The sequence below is a fragment of the Pipra filicauda genome, unplaced genomic scaffold (assembly GCF_003945595.2).
Source record: "Pipra filicauda isolate LSUMZ 115617 unplaced genomic scaffold, ASM394559v2 scaffold24_size8852520_pilon, whole genome shotgun sequence".
NCBI classification, from domain to species: Eukaryota; Metazoa; Chordata; class Aves; order Passeriformes; family Pipridae; genus Pipra; species Pipra filicauda.
Genome location: NW_024104365.1, coordinates 3,106,487 through 3,122,222, shown reverse-complemented (window position 1 = coordinate 3,122,222; position 15,736 = coordinate 3,106,487). Strand labels below are relative to the sequence as shown.

Sequence of the window (15,736 nt, the reverse complement as noted above, 5' to 3'; positions counted from 1 at the left end):
CTATTAAGTTCAAGCTAATGCATATCTGTGTGGTGCTGTGTTCCTGCCTTTCCCTCGGGCTGTGCTGAATGAACCCTGCTGAGGAAGGTTTTCTGTCCAAAACCAGGGACCTCTAACAGGCACAAAAACTTATGAAGCTGTAAAGCATAAGGGGGTTGGACAGCAGGCAATTCTGGGGAGAGAGCCCAGGAAGGCCTGGGAGCTCATTTCCATTGCTCCAGGCACAGGACTCGGAGCTGAATGTCACTGCAGTGTCTGCTTTGCTGCACACGCATTTGTGGGGTCTGAGACTGTGGGGATGCTTACATCAGTTTTTAGTTCGCTGAGGGAATACATACACTCCTTTCTGGGGTGGGGCATCATCCTTGAGGTGAGAAAAAAAATGCTGGAAGGCACCATCTCTGGACACTGGGCAGAATGAAATCAGCCACAATACAAAATTACGGAAAGAACTGCTAGCATTTTAGCCTACAAGACACACACACAAAGTAAAGATGGTGAAGATGAAACTTAAACAAGTGTTTTGTACAGCATTGTACAAAGACAAATGGGTATGAAGTGAAGAATAAGAATACCAAAGCTTACACCATGTTGCATTGTCCTCCAGATAGTCCTCTGGGAAGCAAGAGGGAAACAGATTCAGGGAACAGAAAAACAAAACAAAACAAAACAAAATAAACCACAGGTTATACCAAACAGGCAACCACAGAGAAGGTAACGAATCTTTATAAGCAGTTGATTTTAAATGAGAAACTTTACATCATGCTCTACAGAAGCAGGTGAGCTCAGTGGTTAAAATTATTTAATTTTTGACAGTTTTTTAATTTACTTATATTCAGGTGTACTTGCTAGATGCCTAGACTAAGGTTGATACTTTGTAGTAGGGGGACATGGAAAGATTTTTCTGAGCTGTTCAAATGTATACTTTAGGATGAGATGAATTGTTCTTTAGAAATATTTGATTCAATTCAGTTGCCTAAACCCATGCTTAGAAAACTGAAAGAAGGTCTTTATTTTTCTGTGTTAACAGTAAAAAATACAACCATCCAGACTCAAATCTAGACAGTTGGTTATAGGTATCTGCACTATGGATCTCTATACTGAATCAGAAAAGTCCTCATTTTTGCTTCTCTTACAGTCACTAGAGAAATAGGGTGGAATACAGTTATCTAAATATAGGCAAAGCAAGCGGATTTAGTAGCTCTGAGATATTCCATCTTACTTTCAACCAGGTCTCCTGTGACTTCAGTTTCACCTTTGGACATCTTAAAGACCACGGCATCTCAAAGAGCATTGGGTGACTATATTCATGTAGCTGAATTTCACCCAGTGGAACATGCAGAGAACGGGCGGGGCTCAGTTCTGTTTTCCCACTTGGATGCCACATAGTGGACATCCTCTAGGGTGTTCCATCCAGACTTCAGCTGCCAGTTCAGAAGGGTATAAGCAACCCAAATTACTGTCCTATCTATTAGCTCAACTAGATGTCCTATAAACTCCAAGGCATCTCAGTCTTACATATCTACATGTGGGTATCGCAATCAAGCCTTTTTTTTTACCCAGTCTTTTCCCAGTCTGAGAGAAGTGTCTGTGACATGTGGGGTGAATCACTCCCAAAAAATGTATGTCTTTCTACATTGACTTCAGAGAGATCCTGACTTTTAGGCCCAGTACTGTGAAGATATGATTGAAATGCCTTAGCATAAGTAACTTGAATCGCTTGAGCTGCTGTAGTGTATTCTAGCCAGCTCTCCACTGCTGTTCCAGAAGTATACTGGTCTCTTCTAGATCTCTGTACCATATCTGCTGGTCCCATGTTTCAGATACCCTGAGTTGTCTCAGATGATGCTTTACATCCATGCTTCAATAAGTCTCTCAAGCTTTACATAACTTCCTGAATACATCTGATGCTTTTGAAACCACATATACCACAGCTTTTGGGGTATATTTAATTTTTTGGCATATTTCTTATGATTTATTGTGATCTACTTCTTATTTGTTAAGCCTTACTTGTTACAGCTATGACAATAACACAGGGAAACCACTTTCCCTCATTTTGGAACAGAAGAGTTGGATTAATCACATAATTCAGGCAAGGATAAAGGAACACTTTCTCAGATGGGTTCAGTACTGGGTGATTTTAGTGCAGGCTTCTTATCAGGGTTGCTTTGTGCAACATACCTGATAAAATATGCTCAGCTGAATTAAGCTTAGAAATGGGGCTATGAACAGGAGAAAAAAAAATTGGTTTAGATGTGCTACATTTTTGTATAAGATTGGGATGCAGAGGAAGTATTTTCTAAACTTGGTTTCTTCTCCTGTCAAAGACAGATAAAAGCAGAATTGTTTGTCACTTCTTTTGAGGTTTATGTAACTTCGTGTTTGGACTTTGCAGTGACAGTTTAGAGTTAAGTTGTCTGACAGTGTTTTATGAATACAAACTCCAGAACAGACTTCTAAAAGCATCAACATAACACTGAACAGTCAGCTGACTTGCAAGAAAAGACTTGTTTCTTATATCTGCAGTAATCAAAAGGATTTTTAACTGTTTGACACTACCATCAAAATACCAATATTGCAGTATATTTATATTAAGTGAGCGATAGAAAATGATCAGTGTGTAGACAGGAAAACTGCTGTGAGTGGGGTTCTCCTTATGTCCTGTTAGCCATGCAAGGGTTAGGAGGACCTAAATGAAGCTGGTCCTCCAAGCTCTGGCTATAGTTAATGAAGAGAGATATGTCATTCAGGGAATGATTCAGCACATGAAATGCTAAGGTTCTAGACCAGTTAAGTGGTGTTTCCGTGAGGCAGGAGTGTAGCATTTATATCCTTCTGGATAAAATTACCCAAGAAAGTGTGAGATGCAGGCAGTGACCTTTCCCAAGTGCTGCTAAGGGGTTACAACTTGAAATAAGGCCTTCTGCTTTAATCCACATAAACAACCTTTCCCAGCTCCAGATGAGGTCAGTGGCCACCTCTGAATTGAGGGATTGTTGGTCCCAGCCCAGAAGGAGACAACACATTCATCACTGCCATTTGAAGATATATTTGAAACCAACGCTCATCACTAACAGACCATAAATAGTTATTAATTTAAATACTGTCAGCAAGAACAGCAAAAAAGGAAATTTGTTTGAATATATTAAAAAGTAACAGCAGCAATACTAAACTCTTTGTTTTTTTGTCTGAAATAATGCATGAACAAAACAAATTAAATCATATGGAGATAAGTCCCCTTTTCAAAATCTAGAAATTATCAGGAGTTATAAAGTTTATCTGCATTGACAATTATCTTTCACTGAATTATCTTTCATTAGCTACAGTCTTTAAAGGCTGGCTGCTTTATTCAGGATACTGCTCAGTATTTTGGAAGCTTGTAGTTTAAAAAGAATATTAATGTGCTTAGAAGTATTCTTGTGTCAATATCTCATGTTGCTTAAACTTGCCTCTTTCATTGCAAAAATGCTCCAACTCTTCTTACATCATAGTAATTCAAATTGAACTGTGCTATCAGCCTTTATATACTCTCTGTCCCGTTTCAACTGTTTGCAACCTTTAGCTTTGACAGAGCATGACTGAAACCTAAAGGCTTTGGTGACTTTTCACTTCACCGTGGCTAATTCTAGATTAAGATCCAGGACTCTGCTATGAGCAATACAGAAGGACTCTGAAGGTTCTCTGAATATAAAGTGAAAGTATGAAATTGAGAGCCCATCAAATATGGATTGAGCATTGCCAGTCAGATTTTTAGCCTGAGATTTTACACTGGGCTATGAACCTGCTGTGGTAGAAAGCACTAAGTTTGCAATGGAGGTAAGTATCTTTTCTGCTTCACCATTTAGGATAACCAGGCTATACTGTTTCCAGAAGAGCAGAGAACTAACAAATGCTGCTTTTTGCTGCTGGGTAATCCCATGCCTTGACTAGAAATGCCGTGTTACTTTCCTGTTGAATTGCCGTGAAGATTGACAGAATAGAGTAGACAGGATACAGAATATATAGAAGTGGTTGGAAAGATTGGCACTGTGAAAGACTACTGTGATCATCAAATGAATTTGATGAATGGTGGTGTCCAGAAGATACTCAGATCCTCATCTGAATTAGTATATTTGGGTTCCTGCTCAACGATTTAAGTTGCATATTGGAGAAATCTTTAGACAATTTAGGTTCATGATCAGACAGCAAGAAATTTTGGTGCCCTAGTGCAGTCAGCTGGCAGCCTGGCAGCCACCAGGAGTGCAGGTCACCATATACCCATACCTGTTTCCACATGAACTCTCCTTTCCCCTTACTCTTGCAATAGACCTGAGTGCTCCTCTATTCAGCAAGGGAGAACAGTGCTGTGCAAGTGTGCAGCAATAAGCTGAGGACATGCAATACAGTGTGTTTTAATTCAGGAGCTTTAAAACTCTTTGATTTTGCTCATTGGTTTCACCTAGAGAGGAGTCCTGTGATGATATTAACAGATATAGTAATTCGCCTTCTATCAATCTACAGATGTACAAATAGCAGGAATATTGAAGTCTTAAATGTCAATCCAATGACTGGTAGTAAAGAAAATAATCTTATAATACAGTATTTTTTTCCAAAATGATTGAATAAGTAAAGCAAAATTAAGGATCACTGCAGTTTTAGTTGATAAAAGTCAATTGTTGAGATGGATGGAAATAAAGCAGTGTTACTTTTATAATTAAGTAAAAAAGTGAAACAAATTAATGTGCCTTTGCAAGTGTATTAGTTCAAGAACTAAGTGATAAAATGGCCTCAATATATAACAACTTGTTTTTAATATAAAATAAACAATTTAAAATATTGCTGTAGATCATTTTTAAAAGAGAATTTATACTGCAAGGTACCTGCCATGGCTTATGTGTTTTATGGCCTCCAGGAAAGAGTTTTTCCTCTTCTAACATTTCTAATACATAAAAACAGAGTCATATTATTCTCCTACAATGCAATTCTATACCATTTCCAATGGGGGAAAAAAGATTTACTAAATGCTGGAGCAGCTGGCAAAGAAACAATAGCAATTATGAAATTATTAAATTAGGAGATTGCAACCTTCTAGTATATTATTAAGCCTTTTCTACTAATTTGAAAATGGAATATATTTTGTTTTACCAGCCTATCCAAACTTGTGCCAGCAGCAGTTGTAGGTCGCTCCTCTGGGTTATATGGTCTAAACCGGGTATTGAAGTTTTCAGGGACAGAACGGGAAGATCTCAGAGCAGGTGCTGGTTTAGGTTGGCCACATCCTTGGAAAATCTGAAAAAGACATTGTTGGTTATATGAAAATCATAAAAAAAAAAGAAAGCTGGTATTTTGTAGCTTCTTTATTCTTCCTTTTGTATATTTTAACCAGATTTGATTGACATTTTTATAATAGTGAATTGAGTGCTTAGCCTGCATTAAAACTCCGTTTAAATAATTAAGCCTTATTAATTAATTGGTGAAGGTATAAAAACACATAGGGACCTTAAAATCCCCTTGATTTAGGACAACATCTTAATTGCTGTCTTTCCAGGAGGAGAAATGAGCAAAAGGATGTTCTTCTTCGTGGCAGGACTTAGTTGATAACTGTTTTCACTTTTGTTAAAATGTAGTATTTACCCAGAATCAGAGGTCATTCATAATCCCTACAGCTCTTCCTACCTTGCAATCTTATTTGTAGTCTTAGAGAAAAGGTCAGTGATGGAATAGTCTTATAACTGGACAACTCCCTTATTCCCTACCAATCTCTCTGTAGAAGAGGGGTGAGGCACACTGAGTGAGCAATAGTGGTAATTATTTTCTGCTAGTGTGTTTGTTTTCTAGGTATAAAAAATAATAAGTTCAGGGTTATGAAATTTTTTATATGCTTTCATTTGGAAAACAGTTTCAGTGTTATGTATCTGATGGGTACTAAAGTATACAGAGGACACTTTTGACTACTGGATATCAAATATATTTCCCAGAGGCATTGTCATACGAGCTACGCATCAGAAAAGAGGTAGAATATCCACAGAGTTAAAATTTTCAAGTGCTCTTATGAAGTAGGATCCTAGGATGCCTTCATACTGATTTTTTCAGTTCTACAATCATCTTTCTTTTTTTTGTGACCATTGTATTTTGGCTGTTTCAGCATTTTGCCTTTATTCAGAATAAAAAAAAAATAAATGGCAGAATTTCTTGTAAGATATATTTTACAAAACCCTAATGCCAGGCACAGACTGCCTGGACGAGCTTTATGGAGGTGAAAACTGTGCAGATGATGTGTTTTGATTGTAGGACCAAATTACTTCTTTTTCTGCGGCTGTGTTGGGTTTGAGTGGCCACGTTTTGATATTGGGGAGCTATGAGATGTCTTGTCTGAGAAGCTGTCAGAAGCTTCCCCCATGTCTGGCAGGGAAAATGCCATGCAGCTCCAGCCTGCTGCTGTTCAAGGCCAAACCAATCAGGAGTGATAGAAACACCTCTGTGATAACATATTTAAGAAGGGAAAAAAAGTTATTGGATGGATGTAATTGTGGCCAGAGAAGAGCAGAGTGAGAATATGTGAGAGTAACAATTATGCAGACACCAAGGTCAGTGCAGAAGGAGGGGCAGGAGGTGCTCCAGGCACCAGAGCTGAGGTTCCCCTGCAGCCCATGGTGCAGACCATGGTGGAGCAGCTGTGCCCCTGCAGCCCATGGAGGACCACTGGGGTGCAGAGACCCACCTGCAGCCCATGGAGAAGCCCGTGCTGGAGCAGGTGGATGCCCAAGAGAGGGCTGTGACCCATGGGAAGCTTGTGCTGGAGCAGGGTCCTGGCAGGGACCTGTGAACCTGTGGAGAGAGGAGCCCACACTGGAGCAGGTTTCCTTGTATGTCTTGTGGCCCTTTGGGGGACCCCTGCTAAAGCAACTTGTGCCTGAAGGACTGCACCCCATGGAAGAGTGACCCATATTGGAGCAGTTTGTGGAGAACTGTTGACTGTGGGACAAACTCACATGGAGAAGTTCGTGGAGGACTGTCTCTCGTGGGAGGGACCCTATGCTAGAGCGGTGGGAGGACTCCTCTCCTTGAGCAGTGGCGGGAACGATGTGTGATGAACTGATTGTAATCCCCATTCCCCATCTCCCTGAGCTGCTGGGGGTGGAGTAGGTAGAGCTGGGAAGGGGGGGAAGGTGTTTTTAAGATTTATTTTACTTCTCATTATCCTGCTCTGATTTTGTTAGTAATAAATTCAATTAATATCCCTAAGCTGAGTCTGTTCTGCCCATGATGGTAACCGGTCAGGGATCTCTCCCTGTCCTTATCTCAGCCCATGAACCTTTCATTATATTTTCTCTCCCCTCTCCAGATGCAGAGGGGAGTAATAGAGTGGCTTTGATGGCTGCCTGGCATCCAGCCATGGTCAACCCACTACAGTGGCAAATAAGACAACAAGCTCACAAGTTACGTTGTGAGCTTGATTAAAAAGACTCATGTTTCACTTTCAGACTTTTATATTTTCTGCCTTGAGTGGTTCTGTCCTGAAGTAGCCATGGATGGTGTGACTTTTGTTTCTTTCAGGATAAATTACAGTTGGCTTTCAGTTAGGTTTCCTGATGTTAATTTAAAGGCCCCAAATGATTCAAAATTTGCTGAAAAAATCTGATTCATACTAAATATGTGTCAAACCATCAGATCTGTTTTTGCTCAAAGTCCAGCAAGTCAGCTGTTGTATGGCCATTGGGATTTTTAATTTATGAGTGGAATACCATTTGTTCTGGTTTGCAAATATCTGTCTTAAGATTTTCTAGCCTCCCTAGTCATGAGGACTATTGGACAATACATTAACTTAATCAACAAAGAAAGGTGATTTTAGCTTGCAAACTTCTGGCCCTTTTTTCACCAGGAAAGAACCTTATTTTTCCTCTCTGAAGAAATTCAACGAAGATTATAGGATTACAGGATTCAGGATTTATACATGATTGTGTAGGATACTGTACAATTTAAAGGGCCAAAGATATATGTTGAGGGCATGAATTACACTTACAAAAGTTTACTTACATTTTTTCTGACTCAAGATAAGTGATATGCTGAAAACATAATTGTTTATTTAGATATCTATGAAATCCCATTGACTCAACTAAGCAGTCAGGAATTTGCTTACAAAGGGACAATTATCCAAAACATGCAACTAGATTCTCGGGGGAAAGTGAGGGCACTTCTTAAATTTTCCAGTGTGTGACTGTTAGGCTACTTGTATGACCATGTGCTGCAACTGTAAGCCTCCATAATTTATATTTCATCTTTCTTATGACATACTGTAAAAAACCCAAAATAGACTTTGTGGCTTTTAGCTTCATCCAAATAGTTGTAGCAAGTGGGTTTATATGAACAAAGTTACATACAGTCAGACAATAACAGAGGTGCAAACTAGATAGTAATTTTTACATCACAGAAGAAGAAATAATTTACTTTTTAAATGACCTGGCAGAAATGCAGTAAGAATACAATATTCAGTAACTAAATTTTGAGTGCAAGAGACAATTTTAAATTTGCATCCTGATATTAACTGACAGAACAGAAACTGTAAAGCTGATGACGGATATTAACAAATGCTTCCTAAGAAATACATGAAGTACTTTCTTCACCATGCTATTCAGAGATACTGAGCAATTTCTGGAAAAATATTTATGTGTTTGATTACATATGTTGTGAATTGGTAACATAAATCCACTGTCTTTAAAAAATTGCATTTTATATATAATTGGTGTGGTTTGTTTTATCTGAATTTAGGGAGTGGATTCCATTTGAAATGAAGAAACCTGAATTTAGGTGTGTACATGTGTTTACATTTAAGTTATACATCTGAGCTTCAATTTTAGGCAGTGGAGGTCAAAACTTCCTTGAGTTTCTTTCTTATCAGCATCTATAGTAGTTCGTCTTAACACAAAGCCATTCCCCACTGAACTGCAGTTAAAGCTCAAATGGACCAGATCTCTATGGTCAGGGATATGAACCAAGCAGTGAGAGCAAGTCAATAGAGCCAGTGAAGAATAACATCTACTGAGCTGACTAAATGGAGGTATCTACTTCAGGACTAGGATGTAGATACTGTAAAAAAGAGTCCTTTTCCCAGGAGAACTTGAAGTTTTGAATTTTTGCAGGGGATATGGTTTGATCTCTATGAAGCCTTGAGTCATACTGTTATTTAGCCATGTGCCAGTGCTCAGTGTTTCCAATTCAGTGTCTCTATATTACTCTACTTCATTGACTCATCTTCAGATAGAATAGCATTGATTTTTTACCTGAAATGCCGTTTTATTTTTCCTGCACAGAGCTCTGGAAAGAACACAGATAAATGAAGAGGTTTTCTTAATATGAAACTCGTGGACTATTTTAAGAAGAACCTTGGACGTAGTTCTGTGAAGATTTCCTCCTTATAAATAATGTATAGGTAGTCTGCTATGTCATGGAACTCATTCATCCATTTAGCTGAAGTAATTGCTAAGAAGGAACATATATTTATAGGTTAAAACGGCACATCCATCAGCTCAGATAAAAGCAGATTTAAGGCTTACTAAGGGAAACTCAGCTATGGGATAGACTTTATGAAAGTGGAAAAATCTTGTCATGGCAGCCAAATGACTCTTATTGCAGTCAAACGTATAGAACCAAAGTGTTTTAAATGCAAAAAATAGTCCAGTATGTTTGTGTAGCAATGAAGACATGATTATGCTGATGCAAACAGATCAGGAATTTCCTCCATTTTGAAAAAAAAAGGATGTTATTACATCTTTTCTGCTGTTTTTTGAGTTTTCCTCCACTTCTCGTGAATGAGCAATCTCTGCAGATGTCATTCATGTTAAAAGGGAGCAGATGTAGCATTTACCTTTTGAGTTGAAGCAGGAATGAAAGATAATGGTACTGATAGCCTTACAGGAAAATTGTGAAGGCCCTCAAAACATGCTTGTTTTGGCCAGGATTGAAATGAGCATTTATATGTTATGAGTCTCTTAACACGACTACCTGAGTTACCTCAGGGAGAATGAGGGTGAGAATAAGGTAAATGCATGCTATGACCAGGTCTTGGATATGAGCTGAGCCATGGGAAACAATATACAAAATGTAAAAATTTTGCCTGAGAAATAATCAACATGTTGCTGAGTGCTGAGTTTGTCACTATATTGTTCAAATAACAAAAAGGTGTCACTGGCAAATAACAGAAAGGTTTCAATAAAGAAGATATCCTGTCTCAGACATTACAAGAAAAAATCCAAGGTAAATCTATTGCACCCTGACTTCTGCCACAGGCAACCTTCAGGGAACACCACTGTAGTCTGGGTAGATCCAGATCACACAGCCTGCTTAAAGGTATCGATGTCTTGGGAGGCATCTCAGGCAGCCCATGCTAATTGTTTTGCACTCTGTGTGGTTTGGTTTGCAGAAGGTGCTCTCTAAGAATGGCTGCAGTTGTTAGATGATGAATCTATGGAAGCTGCTTTTGATGATCTTCAGTCCTTGTCTTTTTTTGGAGAAGGGAAACTTCGGTCTGATTCAGAGCACATAGATTTCTCTTGCCTTGGGCCTTGAGGTCTGACTTTCTAGACCATTGATCCTTTTTTGACAACTATCTCCAGTTATCACAGCTGTCAGGAATGGGACTTTCCCTGAGGCGAAATAAGGACCTTGTGTGGCTGTCATTCAGGGACATGTGCAAGGTGAGCAGCCATGAAGCTTAGAGCTTTGGAATCAGACTTTCTAGACCATCAGTGCTGAATATAAACTGCAGACAAATATTAGGAAAACAGAAAGATTGCAGCAGGATTGCAGGATGAACTGGATCTTAACATAATACTAGTACCCGGTTAATGTGAACTGTGCTAGAAGAATCAACCACAATCATGACAGAAACAAGAAAAGTTACTGGCCTAGGAACAGAGATGCTCCATTTTATGCAATGACAGATACTGGGATGTGGCTGAGTCTGTATGTCCTTGGTTGGAAGTACAAAAATGGAAGAGGTACATGTGGCATCTCTATAATTCTCTGTCTCAATATTGATGTGCACCATCAAAAGTGGAAGACAGAGGGTTTTTATCTTCTAAGGAAATGAAAGACAAGGAGTGAACTCAAGCCATAAGCCTTGACTGTCTGCACTGATTAATTATTAACTTGTTGGCTATTTCTTGGACTGCTCCAACTTGCTCTTGGCAGAATGAAACAGCTCCAGAGGTAGCTCTCAGCAGTACAGAAATGAATCAGGCTGTGACACTTTGGCCCCAAGATCAACCACGGTCCTTTTCCCCCTTTTATTTATTAGTATAACTGTAACCATTTCTCAGAAAAATAGTACTGAACAGAAGGTGCATATTTATAGGGAAAAGATATTGGATAAGGCCTTCAGTACTACATCAAGTGAAGAATTGAGGGCCAAACCATAAAAATGGAGACTTAGAAAGTTTATGATGTATTTTTCTGCTGATGTCTAAAATTGAAGACTTCATTCACATGAGAGTATGCATTGTTACTTATTTATATACACTTAATATGTTGGAAAGTATATGTTGTTGCTCACTTAATTGTGCCTCCATATGGACAGTAATGTACAGTCACTGTATTATATAAAAAAATCTATTTTCCTCAAATAGACTTGAATATATAATTGCAGCTGTTATAATACAAAATATAATTTTGTAATACAAGGACAAATTGATAGTGCAAGTTAATGTTAATGACTTTTGGAATAGGGCAATTTTATATAAATATTTGAAACAGGAGCGTATGGATTTTGGATTAAATGAATTCTGGGTCTTCGGTCCACAAAGGGGATGTAGTAGTAGAGCTCCTTGAGGAAGAAACTTTTTGTTTTCATTTTTTCTACTCTTTTTAAAAGAGAAACAACATTATGCAGTGTGGTCCAAAATTCTGCTTTTTCAGCATAGAGCCTTCTCTCAGACATCAACCAGATTTTTAGGCAGAAAAGGCTGCATGTCACTGGTGAAAAATAATCTATGTGTATGTGGGTGTTGCAGGCATAATATTATTAGTGTGTTGCCATTTTCCCACTGTAAAAAGGCACTGACTGACTTGTGGAAAAATAGCTGTGATTCCTAGTCACCACTTTTTTCAGTAGGTATACTCAAATACAAGATACAAAATTGTTTGAAGAAAGAGAAAATAACATGATTTCAACACCCTGCCTGAAGCTTTCTGAGCAGCATCTCAGAATAATTGACAAGCATGGCTTTTCTCCCACATTAGGTCTGCAATTGCATTCCATGCACCCCATTACATCTGGCAAGGTATGTGTCATTTTCACTGAAGCTCTAAGTGGTCAGTATAGGGGGAAAAATTAGACAACAGAGGACTGATTCGAAGTCTACTCGTTTATCATCTCTACGGATCTGACATGGCAAAGAAGAGCACAGCACTAAGCCCAAAGCCTTTGCCTTCTTATACATTTTTTTAAAGAAAAAAGCATTTTCATGTGACCTGAATAAAGATTGATATAACCAAGAAGATCAAGGAAATCATATTTCAGGAGACACAGAAATATACAAAGGTCCCTCAAGGAAAGACAGCTCTGTTATCTATGAAAATATAATACAATAAATTTTGCTGATATAATTTCTTTTCTGTTCTGCAATATTTAAAAAAATATTGACTAAGGTTTCTCTTAAGGAAAAGCTTTTGCATTGCAAATGGCATTGCAATCACTCTCTACAGCAAATATTTGTGAGGGGCAGGAGAAACAGTCTGCTCTGCTATAAATGAGTAGTGAGATGAGCTCATGCCAATATGTCATTGGACTCTGGCAGGGGATGCAGCTTCCCAACTAATAGGAAAACTGTGAAAATCAAACAAGTAAAAACGAAAATTATGTACACTTGGGCCTTCAGTGAGTTTTCAGTGAAAATATTTTTTGTTAGGTAAGGGCTGAATTTGCTGAAGCTAGCCTTTAATTCCCAAAATATTTGGGATCACTTGATCACTGCTGCCAGAACAAAGTCTCATCACGCAGGATGTAGTCTGCTTTTAAAATCCAAGAAACATCATGTAGGTTGAAAGTAAAAAGCATCTTGAAAGAAGCCCTTAAAACCCTGTAGCACTGGGGCCATAAAAAACATCTAATTTGGGTTGGCAGGAAGAATATTAACCTCAGCCTCCTGCCTTTTGTCCCCACATTTTTCCCAGCTACAGCAACTTCCTTCCATGCAATGGAAATTCACTGACTCAGATGGCAATCTGGCCAGCACCCAACTGACTACTGGGAGTTAAATGCAAGATGGAAACTCCTAATACGGAGAACGTGGCAAACTGTTGACTTTAGAATTTCAGCAACAGTGCACTGATGAGTATTAAGGGAGAGCCATTAATTGTTGGCTATTGGCTCAACAGCACCTGCTACCGAATTTGAAGGATCTTATTAACAGGGGTTCAGAGGTGATGGTGATCTGTGTATACACACACACATTAAAAATGGAAAGGAGGAAGCTGGTATCATTAGCTCTGTTTATCTTTGTGTCAGAATCCAGACAAAACTCTATCAAACTGAGGTCTGGTAATCAGAGACTGTCCAATGTAATATTTCCCCTGAGTGGCTATTAAAGGAGGTTAAATGGAACATTTTGTGTATTCACCTCAAACACATTGCACTTCACTCTGACCTAGACAGATCAAAATGTGTTTGGAAGCTAATATGGAGAATCACAGATGAGACACGAGTGGAAGTTACCAGGTGTACTCTGCAGGCTATTGCTTACAGAATTACTGCTGATTTTCAGCACTCTCTATTTTCCTTAAATCTCTTACAGCTATTAATTTGAAGTTTAATAAATGGTAGCTTTTTTCCTTCCACTTCCTTTTGAAAAGTTTGAGCTTGTTTAACTGGATGAAGAATTCAAAGGCAGTCTGGTAAACTGTTGAACAAGGAAAAGCAATTTCTGGTGGTCTGGACAATCTTTCTTAATAGTCTAGACAGAAAAATTGGTGGAGATGTTTTCCCCCCCCCGCTTGTGGCATTCAACAACAGAGAAGGCACGACTCACACAGTACCTTTGCTGACACCTGCATGCTGTTCTCTTGCATGTTCATGATGGCTTCAGAAATCTTGACATCAATAGGATCCATGACTGATTCAATGTTGAATGGTCCCTCTAATCTCTCCGCTACCAGAAGCATAGCATCTGTTAAAACACAAAGCAGCCATTCCCTTAAAGAAGGGATACCTTTGGGTGCCTCAGGCAGACCAGTGTTGCCAGCTGTAGGTGTGGGTACTGAGCACTCCTGAGCAGGAGCCTGTGGGGATGTGTGGCAGCAAGACCGTGAAGCCTGCAGGGCAGCTTCCCAGCTGCCAAAAATATCTTCTTCTACTGTTGCCACCACAAAAAGAGGAATAAAGACTGTGAAAGTTAGCTTAATGTTAGTTGACATGGTATTATTGAGCTTGGGGTAAAATTATTTTACACAGCCTCACATCACTTGAAGCAACCAGTGCTCTGGAGTGTACTTATGTAATCTCCTTCCCAAGAAAAAACAGGATGAGAGAAATGAATCCTTGGTGTATGTTCTTAGAGTTTGTGTGAGATGATGAAAACTTTGGTATGATATATCAGGGTGTTATAATTAAAGCAACTGTTCTTTCTGACCTTAATGATCTCATTTTCTTGCAATATGAACAGCAGATGAATATTGGATTTCTGCCATAGTATATAGGTATAAACCATGTTTGCCTTGCTACATTTTCAAAACATGGTTGTAAGCTGAATGGAGAAACATATTCTTTGTATGTTTTGAATTTAAAAAAAAGTTTGCTTAATTTATATTAGAGCCCCTCTCCAAAATAATTTAAAAGTTTTCAGCATCTAATTAGCTTTAATTAGATACCACTTGTAACTTTAACATGATAACAAAAATCTTTCTTTGTGGAGAAAGCTTGGAGCGCCCTGTAGCCCCAATAGCAGTGTTTATTAGCTCCATGCTTGGCTGAAAGTCACAGAACTTTGTTCCAACCTGTGTGGCCATCTTCTCCATCCCCACAGAAGCACATGTGCATGGAGGTAGGGGAAGAGGTGGCTGGTGTCTCAGCCAAGCAGTTGAGACACACACTCCCGTGCATAGCCTGATCTGAGGGCAACAATACGTTGTTTATGTGCTGTCAATGCATGCCTAAAAATCCCACTGAAACTAGAATTACTTGCCATGTAGTACCTAAGCACTTTTGCAAATTTACATCTAATATTTCACAGTACTTCTAGGCCGAAAAGAGTGTAATGCCAGTTATTTGGTGTGGGGCATATAGCACTTGTTCCTAAAGGTGAGAAGTGGTGAGATGATAGGAAATTGGTTTCAAACGGAGATGTTGTTTTGCCTGCACATTGTTTTAAAATTCTTTCCAGTGGGAAATGGTGAAAACAGCAACTACCTCTGATAGAGGAAACAGTTTTCGTACGCAGAGACACACATACATATACGCATGCACACACATATACTTACAGATTCCTGCAATAAGCCATTTTTCCACATGCAAAGATAATATCTAAGTGTGGACTGCTATAAAGGATTTTCTTCCTTACACATTGAGTGACTTGTATAAAACATTTATGCTTTAGCACTTAGTGAGCAATGTGACTAAATCCTAGATGCCACAATCAGTACTAGCCATTGCTAGGGCACGGGTGTTGATGGCTGGATTTTGATCATTAAATTCAGGATTAGAATAAAGATTAGGGTAAATGAATAAAACAGTGACGAGGAGGTGGTTGGGGTTTTTTCTTTTGGT

General features: G+C 38.8%; 1 protein-coding gene across 2 annotated transcripts in view; it reads right to left on the bottom strand.

Annotated features, from left to right (window-relative positions):
• Positions 1-15,736, bottom strand: part of GPC6 (glypican 6) — a 769,083-nt gene that overhangs the window by 65,767 nt on the left and 687,580 nt on the right. The window contains exons 5-7 of one of the 2 annotated variants that reach the window (XM_027724667.2): positions 14,011-14,141; positions 5,125-5,268; positions 586-615 (exon numbers count right to left, since the gene is read on the bottom strand). In XM_027724667.2, coding sequence (XP_027580468.2) covers positions 586-615; positions 5,125-5,268; positions 14,011-14,141 — 305 coding nt within the window. The remainder of the gene's footprint in view (positions 1-585; positions 616-5,124; positions 5,269-14,010; positions 14,142-15,736) is intronic. The other variant, XM_039381996.1, reaches the window with a different exon arrangement.